At 32.4% G+C, this 13390-nt stretch overlaps 2 protein-coding genes across 3 annotated transcripts; one reads left to right on the top strand and one right to left on the bottom strand.

The window, feature by feature from the left end:
- Positions 1 to 3096: 3096 nt before the first annotated feature.
- Positions 3097 to 9644, bottom strand: LOC106672132 (sialin-like). Of its 2 annotated transcripts, none has more exons than XM_014403309.2 (10): positions 9313 to 9644; positions 9100 to 9172; positions 6289 to 6457; positions 5998 to 6231; positions 5753 to 5927; positions 5249 to 5376; positions 3939 to 4062; positions 3604 to 3880; positions 3407 to 3527; positions 3097 to 3346 (listed from the first exon to the last, which is right to left on the bottom strand). In XM_014403309.2, exons 2-10 carry the CDS (start codon positions 9138 to 9140, stop codon positions 3137 to 3139), a joined length of 1479 nt encoding a protein of 492 aa, XP_014258795.1. In that variant the 5' UTR covers positions 9141 to 9172; positions 9313 to 9644; the 3' UTR covers positions 3097 to 3136. The 2 variants fall into 2 exon arrangements, with proteins under 2 accessions (XP_014258795.1, XP_014258796.1); XM_014403310.2 differs by having other exon boundaries at positions 9100 to 9166; positions 9313 to 9404.
- LOC112126338 lies at positions 9193 to 13233 on the top strand. The gene is made up of 2 exons (XM_024225242.1): positions 9193 to 9746; positions 12948 to 13233. The coding sequence occupies exons 1-2, from the start codon at positions 9515 to 9517 to the stop codon at positions 13208 to 13210; spliced, it is 495 nt and encodes a 164-aa protein (XP_024081010.1). The 5' UTR covers positions 9193 to 9514; the 3' UTR covers positions 13211 to 13233.
- The last annotated feature ends 157 nt before the right edge of the window (positions 13234 to 13390 follow it).

Genomic DNA, 13390 nt, shown 5'->3' with positions numbered 1-13390 from the left:
AACGGTGACCATCATGGAAGCCGTTAGTTCTCCAATATGAGCACTAACAATTTTTCGAAGGATTTTAAATTTTAGGGTTTGGACTGTAAAGATTGGAACGCTTAGCAGTTTCATACAGTCCATATGTCCATAAAAAGAACTAGTAGGTCGGTGAAAATTTATAAATAAATTAATAATAAATACAATAAATATTTACATTTGAGTATGAAATATTATAGTATGCCACAGGTACTATTGAAATATAGAGGAAGGAGGGTTTTTTTTTGTTAAGGGCGAAAACAATATATTTTGATTTACTTTATTAACCTTGATTCTGCATTGGTGGAGTGTGTAAGTGATTTTGTAAATTACATGAAGCTGGGATTTTTATCGGAGGTTTTATTATTTTATTGGTATGTCATCAGTAGAGACCAGATTTTATGCAGTTGCATATTCTGTTTGCCACCACATATGTCCAATCTGAATTGTGTTTCTAGGAAGCTGTAGGTTAAATTTTATATAGCATGTTTTTGCATATTTGATGAATACCACGTAAAATTACATATTTGAAAGTATCTAATATTTGAAGGAGTTTTACATAAAATCGCATTTATCATGCAAAGTATTTAAAATATTATATTGGTTTTTGGGGGAAGCATAAAAGAAAAAAATGTAAAAAAAAATAAGTTGGAAAAAAGTTGGTTTAATTTGAAGAAAACTGAAACAGGCCACAACGATGGAAAAAGAAGATTTTAGCAGTACTGACAAAAGAATATAAAACCCGTTCATAGGTCTTATTTCAATAATCAATATAATCACAAATTTTAAGTGACCATAGGCACAATTTCAAGTAAGACAATTTAGAGAAGTACTTTAGTTACTTAACATTAATTATACACAATTAGTATAAAATACATAATTTGATTATGTAACTGGAAAAATATTTTTGCTAAATGTAAACAAACTCTAGGGGGCGTCAGTGACATGGTGCTCATAACTGTAAAGTTAAGAAGTAAAGTTCCCTGCTCAAATCCAGCGGCCCTGCATTCGAACCGGACCTACTTACAAATAGGCTTTTTTTCCAAAAACACCGCCACCCTGAGGGTTCAAATAACCTTGTAGTGGGGGGGGGGGGAGAAAAAAAAAACAACTTCTAAATACTTGTGAATTTTAATTATTTTTAGTTTTAAAGTTTTAATATCTATTTCGTTTAATTATCTATATTTCTGTTTAAAGTTACTATGATTAAAAAAAAAAAAAAATTGGTTTACTGCCTATCCATTGCATATTTTAACGTATTAATACTACATATTATTGCATATTTCTGGGCTTTCAACTGCACATTTTGACCATCTTTACTGCATAAAAAACCGGTCTCTGGTCATCAGCAATGGTAAAAATAAAAATGTTAGGGTGAGTAGGTAGAACAGCCGTGTAAATAGGAGGGGAGCAAGAATGCTACCCTGTGGGAATCATGAAAATGGAGTTGAAAGAAGTGTTTTGGACAGTTTTGAAGAGACTATAAGGCATGATTTTAGTATAAGGTGATAGTAGGATGATCTTGAGCTTCTACAGAAGCCTCGGGTGCCATACCCTAACAAATGCCTGTGATTTGTCCAGGAAGTCACTAGAGCAGTATGGCTTCAGTTTGAGGGCAGTCTGAGATAAACAATAAATAGTTAAAATTGAGGTATGGATGTAATTGCAGATTTGTATTGTGATTTATTCACCATGAATTGATCAACGTACGATCATATATTTGGTAGCAATGCAGCAGTTATTATTTTATAAATTATACCTATTTTTTTTTGTATTTTTGGTATTTCAACTATGAGGTTATATGATGCTCAGGGTGCTGGTGCCCATTTATAAGTATGGGTTCAAATTCAGACTGCTTGATTTCTAAAACCCGGGAGTCAACGTCCTTAATTAAACCTTAACCACCGACACCCCAAAACATAACTATTTGTAGTTTTAAATTTCACAATGTCAGGGTTGTAATAAATACGACTTTTGGTTTTAAATGCGTATATTGATATTTTTTTTATAGGTGACACATATATTTATTTGCCATGTACATGTGGCAAGCCTACTCGAAGATGATTTGATATTTTAAGCCGTATTGTTTTATAAACAGGCCATTATCCATCTTGGAAAAATCAAATAGAATAACTTAATTATTATATTTTATAATAAAATATAAAAATATTTATATATATTATAAAGGAAGGTTAATATATTGCACTCTTTTTGTTCTTTTATATAAGTAATAACAATGTTAGCAATTAAAATTGCTTTAAAAAAAATCTCCTAATATAATAAAATATGTAAAATAACATGAAAATAAAAATATATACTTCCTCTAATTAAAAAGAATACTGAAAAGTTAAAGTACCTTGCATGTCCATTATTTTTAAAGCCACACAAAGGCAAACATTTAATTATATAATATAATTTTCAAACATTAAACATCGATAATTATTTGGAGCGACAGCCCGTACATAAATGTAGATATGTCAAGTTTAACGGTTACACACAAATGTGGCCCAACACTTGTAAAATCACAAATAACCTGGTATTTCTTGTTTTCTCCCAGCACATCTATATATAACACCAAATTATCGTATTTTACATTTAAAAATATTATAAATTAATCTAAATAAATAATTTGGTTATGTATGGTTTGGAAGACGAACTACCTTGATTTTCGGCTTCAGGGTGGGTATTTTTCTTTAATAAATAAACGAGATCTGACAAATAATACTGTTTGTGTTTTAAATATATTATAATTTTGACCTATTAACGTTTCCTTTGGGATGGGGTATCATACAACAATTTTTTTTTAAACTTCAAATAATTAATAAGACGAAATATTTAAATTGTCTTAACTATTATTAAAAAGTGGTTCATAGTTTTTACAGCCAAATGCTAATGCAAGTAATTTTATTTTGTATATCACAAAACATAAAAAAATCTAAATTTTTTCAGTCGTTTTTTATTTCCTCTATCCTATGTTCTCCTTGTGTTCTTACAACTGGGTTCTTTAATAAACCGGCATACAATTCAAGAAATGATAAATAACAAAATACACTTTTTTTAAAATACACGTAAAATATGTCTTTGGAAATGTTTTAGTTTATTTATACGATTATGCATTTCAATGAACGGACTGGTAACGCGGGGCAGGGACGGGGATTAGATCTTCTGTCGATGTTTGGGACTGCTCGTTGTCAGATAGGAAGACCTGTTCCTGGCCGATCAAAGCCCAGGACTGGACTTTGCCAGATGCAAGGAGAGCGTAAAATGCAGCACCGATGACGTATACAATGGCCGAAAAATAAAGAATCGAATGCCATTCTTCAACAGTCTACAAATAACAATAAAAAATTATAATTTTTAATAATATAATATGATATAAAACTCTTACTCCTTTCTGAACGACATATCCAGTCACTATTGGGCTTAAAATACCAGGTAGAGTGGCGGCTGTATTTGATATTCCCATAAGAATGCTTGCATACTGAGGCGCAATGTCCAGGTGGTTCACACTATAATAATAAATCAAAATTTAAATCTCATGACTTTCATAAAAGTAAGTGAGTTTTGAAGATAATTTAATATTACCTAAATCCAGCAAAAGCCAGTCCTCCAAAGCCGACGGCGACAGTCAGACAAGTGATAATTGACACGGGAGTCGTCGAATGTGCTGTCGCTATAAGAAATATCGACCTGGTTAAAAAACCGGTGCATGTAAACATCTTGCGAACTTGCATCGTAGTCAAATTGCCGGTGGATCTGAACCAGTCGGCCATGAAGCCACTTGTCTGGACGATTATACCCATAGCCAAATACGGCAGGGCAGCGAGGATTCCGGCCCTGAGAAAGCTGTATCCAAACACATCTGCAATAGGAAAAACGCTCAATGTCCAGGTCAAATTAATCTTGAGGTTCTTTTTTACCATCCATATATGTCGGCAGGCCTGTGAGAAGGGTGTAAAAGCCCCAGTTTTCAGTGGTATGCGCTATAACTATAGCCCAAACTGGCCAAGATTTGAAAATTTCTTTCCAGGGAACATTCAATTTCTGTAACAAAAAGTTTATCTATTTTTTTTATATTATCTATTTATCAATAGTAAAACTGTGAATTAGTATGATTTAGATAGTTAATTAATTTTTAAAATTTCACCATGTCAGTTTTTTTTTTTTTTTTTTAAATCGCTCCTACTTTTCCTGAGGGAGTACAAATCATTGGCACTATATTAAATTGGTGAATATGGATTTCCACACTTTTCAAGAGAGTAAAGTATTTAATGAATTTTTATTTCTAATAATTTAATTAGGCCTCATAAAGTGAACAAATGTGGTTAATTGTTATTTAATTTCTTTTACAAGGGTATATGATCCCTTGGGGAGTTGGTGTTTTTGAGAAAAATTTTTTAAAGTATGTATGAGTAAGTATACAGGGTTCGAATGCAGGGCTGCTGGATTCAAACCCGAGACCTTTACGGTGATGAGCACCGTGTAAATGCCTCAACCGTTGTGGCCACTGATACCCCTGAAAGACTTAAACCTTAATTATCTAAGGCATTTAATTCAGATAAATGAATCACCAATTTAAAATTATTTTCTTACAATATTTATCAAGATAATATTAATGGTGTTGTAATTCATGTTTTTCATATGTTCAAAATTGTGCTGCATTAAGACCAGCTTCTTATTGGAACGTTATTTTTTTGCCAACATTGGCGGTGGATCAGCGGGTTCCGGGTTCATTACGTCAAGAGACCTGCTTGTAACTATGTTATTTCAAATAAATTTTAAAATTCAAGTTTTTTCTTCTTTAGATGCTGAGGTCCCAGAACTGATTATTGTAAGTAGTCTGAGATTTTATTCTGACATGAAAAGAATAATACTAAAATTGAAACTGCCTGTAAAAGAAGCCTATATAAGAGAAAATTGCTTGATTGATTTTAAAGGTTTTGATGGACAAATTTCAGCAGAAGTCTGGGATTGGAAAAAGTATTCTTCAGGTTTAAGAATAAAAAGAATACATGATCAGTCGTGGCCTCGAGGGTGCGTAGTCTTAAATCATGGATTAGTTGGCACCTAATGGCTTAACCATGGTCAAATGCAAATTTCACATATCAACCTTGTAAAATAAATCCTTTATAAAAATCGATAATAAACAGATTAAAAAAAGAGCATTCAAATCAGTCTTTTACATTTGGGAGATTTTCATTCAAGAATAATTAATTTGAAATTTTACTACCACTTTGGTGTTCGAGTTCAAAGAATCTTCAATATACTCTTTTTCTGTATCGCTGATCCTTTTGTCCGATCCTGGCGTTTCGCTGACGACAAGCAGCCAGATGACAGTCCAAAGGCATCCAATGGCGCCTATATTTAAAATGAGCTCAATTTACCATTCGATACTTTACCATAAATTATTTAAAAAAAAATAAATAAATAAAAAAATAAACACTAACATGCTTAAAACTGAAAATACCACCAGAAAATAACACAAGCCATAACCGCCAACCCTTCAACCCCAACAAATATATTTTTGCATAACTTAAAAAAAAGTATTACATGCATGGCGATAAAAGCAAGAAAATGAGGTTAAGTACAAAACATGCAACAATGGACACAATTAAACAAATAGAAATGGTGTTGTGCATACCCACTTCTTATGGTTTAGTATCATGCTAAATTTGTTAAATCAAAATGAAAATATCCTAGAAGGATCAGTGACAATTAGTAAAAACAGACTTGCCGAAAACATAAAATATGGATGGCCATCCAAGACGTTCGGCTAAAGCTCCACAAAGGGGAAGAGCGGCAACGGTGCCGAAGTAACAACCTGAATACGATATAGCAACTAAACGACTCCGTTCCTCTGGGGGTGACCATTTGGACCAAACCCCATGCATACTAGGAAATGTTATTCCCTAGAAAGTCGTCCACGTTCACATAGAGTTAGAAATACATTTACGGAAGATAATAGAACAATCTATTTACTTCAAATAATCCTTCGACAATCCTGCCGAACACTAAAAGATATACACTCGTCCTGGCAAAGAATGGAGTTAGAAGTGTCAAAAGTGCAGTGACGCCGACGCCGATGCCGAACAGGTTTTTACCGCCGTACCTGCAGGCCAACCAACCTCCTATAATTTGCGTCAGGATGTAGCCGTAAAAAAAAGAACTAAGGATTACTCCATCTATTCCACTGTCCCAATCAAACTCAGGAGGCTGGAAAAAAAAAAGTCAATTAGATTTTGACCAATTTTGACCCATCAGAGGTCAAACCTCAACAATTTTCGTTCCATTTGGTAGATATGAAATTCTCTTGTCCTTCATAACGACAATCGCTACACTCAAATTGACCCGCATTGCGTAAATATTTGCAAAGCCGAAGAAAGACAGAAGGGCGACTAGGTATCGCCTCGGAAGCCATGATGTTTCGACTGGGCGAGTTCTAAAACAAGAATATTACATGTATGACTATAATTGTTTATTTACAAAAATTCTTGTAAAACCAGGAACAATGATCATCAATAATTTCTAAGAAGACATATGAAGTCAATTAAATGATATATTACAGGATATCTTTATCATTAGTGCAAAAGAACTCTTGTCAAAGATGTAACTGCCATATAAAAATAATAAATTATTAATGCCCTTGCTTATCTATAGCTCCTTTTGTGAGATGGCACCTTGAGGTTTGTAAAGCGATCAACTGGAGTTAAGTCAGTTCTGTCTTACAAACCAAGAAAGCAGTGAGGACAAGACAGATGACAATTATCAAAAATGACCAAACAACCATTAATTTTTGATCTTAACATTATCATTTTCCCTATTTTGTTATTTGAAGATGGCCTAACATCCAAATAACTATAGGTGTTGTGGATAAGATGTCAAAAATTTCTTTTCAGAATCTAATCAGCTAGTCATTTTGTGCTTTTTTTATTAAGTTGAAGTTGCGTTTTTCAACTTGTTATGTTACTCTTTTGTCCACATTTAGTGTGAATATTTTGTCTGAGTTTTTTGCTTTGGTGGTTCACTACGTTTATTGTCTCATTTTTATTAGTTTTGTTTGTTTTTAATTGAATTTTTTTTGCTTTTTTAGTAAAGTTGGGTTTTACAACTTTTGTTATGTTAATTTTTTGTTGACACTATATTTGATGTTTCCTTTTTATGAGTTTTGCTTGATTTTTTTTTTTTTTGTGTGCTTTTTATTAAGGTAAAGTTGTGTTTTACAACTTTTGTTGTTATTTTTTCTTTTGTCTGTTTAGTGATAATATTTTGTCCAATTTTTTGCTTTGGTTATTCACTATGTTTATCATCTATAATTTATGAGTTTTGTTTGATTTTTACATTGATTATTTTGTGTGTGCTTTTTATTAAGCTTAAAATTCTGTTTTACAACTTCTGTACTGTTGTTCTTTCTTTTTCTTTTGTCTGTGTTTAATGTGAATATTTTGTTCAATTTTTCTGCTTTGGTTGTTCGCTATGTTTATTGTCTCTTTTTTTATTAGTTTTGTTTGATTTTTTCATGGATTTTTTTGTTGCCTTTTTAAAATTGGATTTTTCAACTTCTGTTATTTTTTTGTCTACATTTAGTATGAATATTTTGCCCGATTTTTCAGCTTTGGTCGTTCATTATGTTTACTGTCTTTTTATTTTTTATTATTATTATTTTTTTAATATTTTTTTTTTTGATTTTACACTGACTTTTTCTTTTGCTTTTTTCGGAAAGTTGGGTTCTTTTTTTGAATGTTTTTTTATTAAGTTAAAGTTGGGAAATAAATTTTACCCAGGACAAAAAGTTAATTACTAGATTAATCCCATTCCTTTTTTTTCATACTGTCGCCACTTTTTCCCATTTAGCAAAAAATTCCTGCATTTTGTTCAAAGTAATTAAAAAAAGTCATGATACAACATGTAATTTGCTGATACATAAATTTACAACTATTTACATATTTGCATTGAGGGGAGCAAATATTATTCTTCTGCTTCACTTCATTAAGTACAGAGTGATTGACTACTTGTAAGTAACATAAAGTTCATAAGAACAAGAACATCATAACATATCATAAGAAGAACATAAAAACAAGAACATAAGAACATCATAACATAAGAAAAACAAGAAATGAAGAAGTCATGAAATTTGCCAAGCTCTACCTTCAATCTTTACAACAAGGTTGCAAATTTTTTTTACAAATTTTAAATTTGTCAGTTTTTGAAAGATTTAGTAGCTTTTTTTTAACCAAAAAATAAATTGAAAATTCTAGAAGGGTGCTTCTTAAAGGAAATTAAATGCTCTTTTCAATTTTTTTTCTCCCATAAATGAATAGTTAAAGAGCTATGAGTAGATTTATGATGGAAACTATAGATAATTAAAAAAGAAGTTTATTTGGAGATCATGGGATGCGGTCTGGTGTGACGTAGGTTCAGAAAAACATTTTCTTTATCGTGCCAACATTTTGATCTTTATTGAGATCATCTTCAGGGTTCAAAGTGCTTGTTTTCTGTGTTGATGTGTCATTCTTGTGTGTCGTGTTGAGAGAGCCTCTGCACAAAAAAATAAAGCGTTGAGTCTTGTACTTGTAGGATTGAGGTGTACCTGACGAACCTTATGTTATTTACAAGTAATCAAGCACCCTGTACTTAATGAAATGAAGTAGAAAAATAATATAATTTGCTCCCCTCAATACAAATATGTAAATAGCTGTAAATCTATGTATCAGCAAATTACACGTATCAGAAATTAAAGATTATAATAAAATATTGAAAAAAAATATATTTATAAATATTGCTTGTTATTATGTTTTTCTTTGTTTCTATTTATTTAACAATTTTGTTGCTTATTTATATAAATGAATAAGAAGTTTGTTTATTATTCTGTGTAACAAGTTTTTTTTGCTGTGTATGTTTACACTGAGTTCTTATCAGTGTCTTATCTTGTTTACTGTCAAACACTTTTTCTCTTGTTAATTTTGATTTTTTAATCACTGAAAGACACTTTGTTTGGTGAAGAAGGGGTCTAAAATGAAATGGATTGTTAAACAAATAGGACATATGTTAGTTTTGTAAATTTAAAAAATGAAATTCAGATACCTTGTTTGGTTGAAAGTCTCGTCTATTATCCTTTCTTCCATTGTCACTAGTTAAAACTCTTGAAAGCCTGAAACTTTTAAATAATGTTTAAAAAAACAAGAGTAAAAACAAGTATTTTTAAATAAATAGGCATTGGTGTGGATTGTTAATTTTTTACAAACATATTGTATTATGTGGTATGATTGTTGAAATTGTAGACGCCTTGTCCTTTACCTAGTTTCGTCCCATTTAGTTCCTCATTGTCTCGGCTCGAAAAATCCGTCGAAAATCAGCCGCTCGACATTAGTCCGACATAAATCCGAGGCTTTTCGTCGAAAGGTTAACGCGGAACGAAGCGACGACAACCACCTGACAGCTTCTAGCGACGGGCCACGGTCGAAGGCGGCCGACCTGCGCGCTGCAATTCGAAAGCGGGATGACCAGCACGGAAGATCAAAGAGAAAATGGCAAAAAACACGGGAAGCGGCACATCGACCCTCCTGCCACGTGGGACTTCCTCGGCCTGGTCAACGATGAGACGGAGGCCGAAATCTTGAAGGAACGCTTCATCAGGATAATGGCATCGAAGATGTTCGTCTTCAAATACGGCCCGTACGAATTCAGAGGTCTGATAGCACACAGGAAAAACAGGATTTTAGGACTGGCGAGTAAGAGTTTTAACACTTTTAAACCCACGTGCCTTTTTAAGAATCATTTCCTTCTAAAAACCTACACCTGGAGGATCTTGAACTGTTTTCATTGAGTATACATCAACATGATGATCACAAAGCTCTGTTGTGCCAGCAGTCAATAAGTTAAAGATGTTTATTCATGATTTGTCATTTTGCAGGACATCTGTTGGTTCATTGCCAATGTTAATAGTTGATTGTTGCTGAAGATAGTTACTTTTGGTAGATCATCCTATGTTGGACATCTTTTTTTGGTTCATTGATAAAGTCAATACAGTTGATAGTTGATTATGTGAAGATTGTTACCTTTGGTAGGTCTTTGTGTATTGGACATTTTTTTGTTTATTGCCAACGTTACAATAGTTGCTTGTTGCTGAAGATAACTACTTACTTAGATACTTTTGGTAGATCATCCTATGTTGGACATCTTTTTTTGGTTCATTGATAAAGTCAATACAGTTGATAGTTGATTATGTGAAGATTGTTACCTTTGGTAGGTTTTTGTATATTGGACATTTTTTGGTTCATTGCCAATGTTACTATAGTTGATAGTTGCTGAAGATAGTTAACTTTGGTAGATCTTCCCACATTGATATTTTTTTGGTCGTTAGCAGAAGATTGTTACATTTGGTAGATCTTCCTGAATTGAACACTTTTCGGTTCATTGCAAATGTTATGGCCATTGATAGTAGTGAGCTGAAGGTAAACTACTTTTAGTAAGTCTTCTCATGTTGATATTTTTGTTCATTGTGAAACTGAAGACAGTTGATAGTAGTTTGCTGAAGATTGTTACCTTTTGTAGATCTTCCTATGTTGAACATCTTTTAGTTCATTGCCAAGTTACGACAGCTGATAGTAATTAGATGAAATGTTTTACGTTTGATATTTCTTCCCATGTTGATCTTTTTGTTCATTGTCAAAGTCAAGGCAGGTGATAGTAGTTTGCAAAAGATTGATACCTTTGATACATCTTCCTATGTTGGACATCTTTTGGTTCATTGCCTAAGTAAAGACGGTTGGTAGTAGTTAGCTGAAGATAAGTTGCCTTTGGTAGGTCTTCCTATGCTAATTTTTTGGTTCATTACAGAAGTTATGACAATTGATAATAGTTAGATGAAGATTGTTACATTCGGTATTTTTTCCCATGTTGTATATTTTTTGCTTCATTGCCAAAGTTAAGACAGTTGTTACTAGTTAGCTGAAATTTGTTACCTTTGCTATGTCTTCCCTCATTGGAAATATTTTTGTTCATCGCCAAATTTTTGCTGTTCTAGCCAGATAAAAAATTTTCAATTTTTTTTCTGTTTTATGTATTACTACTTTCAGTCTAAGATGGAATCAGCTAGTTAAATATTACAAGCAATGAAAGAACAAGATTATGCTTGTGATTTCAGTTTTATGCCATGATTGTTCATATTTACATCTTTAGATTTGTTGTAAATGTTTATTTTTTTTTGATAGACTGCAGGGAGTTTTCTTTACAAACTTGTGCACTGCGACCAATATTGGTCTACTGTGCAATGGCTGACACATTGCCAGGTATGTTAGAGTTGGCCAGATATAACATAACATCAAACATAATATAGCAGAATAAAGAGCAAAACTTGTTAAAAAGTAGCTTTTCATGTTTTGATTGTTCATAACATGGTAGTTAGAGATAGTTTATATTTGATTGATTTCTTTTGGCCAATTTTTTGTCCATTGGCAAAGTTATGCTTGTTGGCTGTCAGGAGAAGGTTGTTTATTTCTTCTAGTCCGTGCTTGATGGTAGTTTTCAGTGAACTTCTTTTGTATCATTGCAACACTTATGCTTGATAATTGCCCACCATTTTTGGTAGAAGTTCAACCATTGTCTTTTCTTGCCGTTTCCCATCTGGGTCATTGCCAAATTTATGCTCATTGATTATTATTATTATTGTTTTTACATTTCTTTCCATTGGACATCTCTTTCTTTTCTTTTTACTGGACATAGTTTTGTTCATATTTGGTTCATTCCTTTCGGTTGGACATATTTTGATTTTGACCACCAGAATATCTATAGATTCATTGCTACTCTCAGTTAAAGTCAGCCAGTCATTTTGTCAAGCAGGATGTAGGTAACACATGATCATATGGGTGATTAAAGGTTATTATATTATAAATTTATTATTATAAATATTATATTATAAAATTATCTGTTGATTGTCCATATTTATTTGGTTTCTCTCTTTTGGACATCTTTTGGCTTATTGCAAAATTTAACCTGGTTGGTAGTAATCAGCGAGCAATGTTCATGTTGAGTTGATTGTCCATATTTATTTGGTTTCTCTCTTTTGGACATCTTTTGGCTTATTGCAAAATTTAACCTTGTTGGTAGTAATCAGCTGAGCAATGTTCATGTTGAGTTGATGATTGCCCATATTTATTTAGTTTCTCTCTTTTGGACATCTTTTGGTGTATTGCAAAATTTAACCTGGTTGGTAGGAATCAGCTGAGCAATGTTCATACTGAATTGATGATTGTTCATATTTGATTAGTTTTTGGCAGACAACCTACAACAACAATGAGCCAAACATTGACCAATAGAGAAAAAATAACCAAATATAAACAATCATGTGCTGACTGCTAACAACAAGCATTAATTTAGATAGAATATATACAAATAGAAGAAACCAATGAAATAAGAAAATTTCAAACAGATTAAAAGAACAAAGTTATCCTTGTTGGAACATCATGTGGTTTATTCACGATTTTATACTTGTAACTATTGTTTGTTGGTCTGCCTGGTTTGTCTCAAAAAATTGAAATTTTTGAAAATTAATTTGTATTTTTGGCTTACTTAGTACAAAATAAATGTTGAAAAATATGATGGAAGTAAGAAATTACACTTTACTCTTCCCATATCCACTTGACAAGTCCCGGTGATCTTAAGTGGTTCCAGGCCTGTCTCAGCCAGGCTGCCATGAAGAGATACGGCCCCTCTCCTCATCCTGCACAACAAAATTCATCAGTATGGTAAAATTCCATCCAATGACGTAACATCCACTGATGCTTGATGGACAAAATATGCTTATTTTGAAATTGTTCAATGATGTTTCTGATTCTCAATAATAGCTTTTATGGTTTCCAATATATCCTGGATATATTATTTGTTATTATATTTTATTTGCATCAGTGGTAAATTAATTTTTTGTTTTATAGAAAAAGTTCAGACCGAGATTGGTGTCAAAGTTTTCCTCTTGCCGATCGACCTTTTCGACAGGCTCATAATTGAAATTAACGGTTTCACGGTTTTCACCTGCAAAATAACAAACATGAAATTCGACAATGACTGCCTTGATTACACTAGCGAACTTGGCTTTATTAAATGCCTTGAGGTGGTGAACAGTATAAAACGTGATATATTGAACGAGAGTGAACCCTGCGCTGACCCAATCGTTTTAATGACCAAATCAATATTTTGAGAAATAAAATCTAAGCGATCGCATGTGAGCACTTTAATTAATCTTAAGGTTTGTTTGGTGATTAATGATCCCCATGGTGGATGTTGTGGTTTAACAATAGTGGGTAAGTGTTTTTACATGTCAGTAATTGATAGTTATTGTGATGTTGAGGTTTGTTAGCTTATATTTTTTACTTAATAA

The sequence above is a fragment of the Cimex lectularius genome, unplaced genomic scaffold, assembly GCF_000648675.2.
Source record: "Cimex lectularius strain Harlan isolate CLEC.00 unplaced genomic scaffold, Clec_2.1 scaffold93, whole genome shotgun sequence".
Classification (NCBI taxonomy): domain Eukaryota; kingdom Metazoa; phylum Arthropoda; class Insecta; order Hemiptera; family Cimicidae; genus Cimex; species Cimex lectularius.
This window is presented reverse-complemented; position numbering and strand designations above follow the sequence as displayed.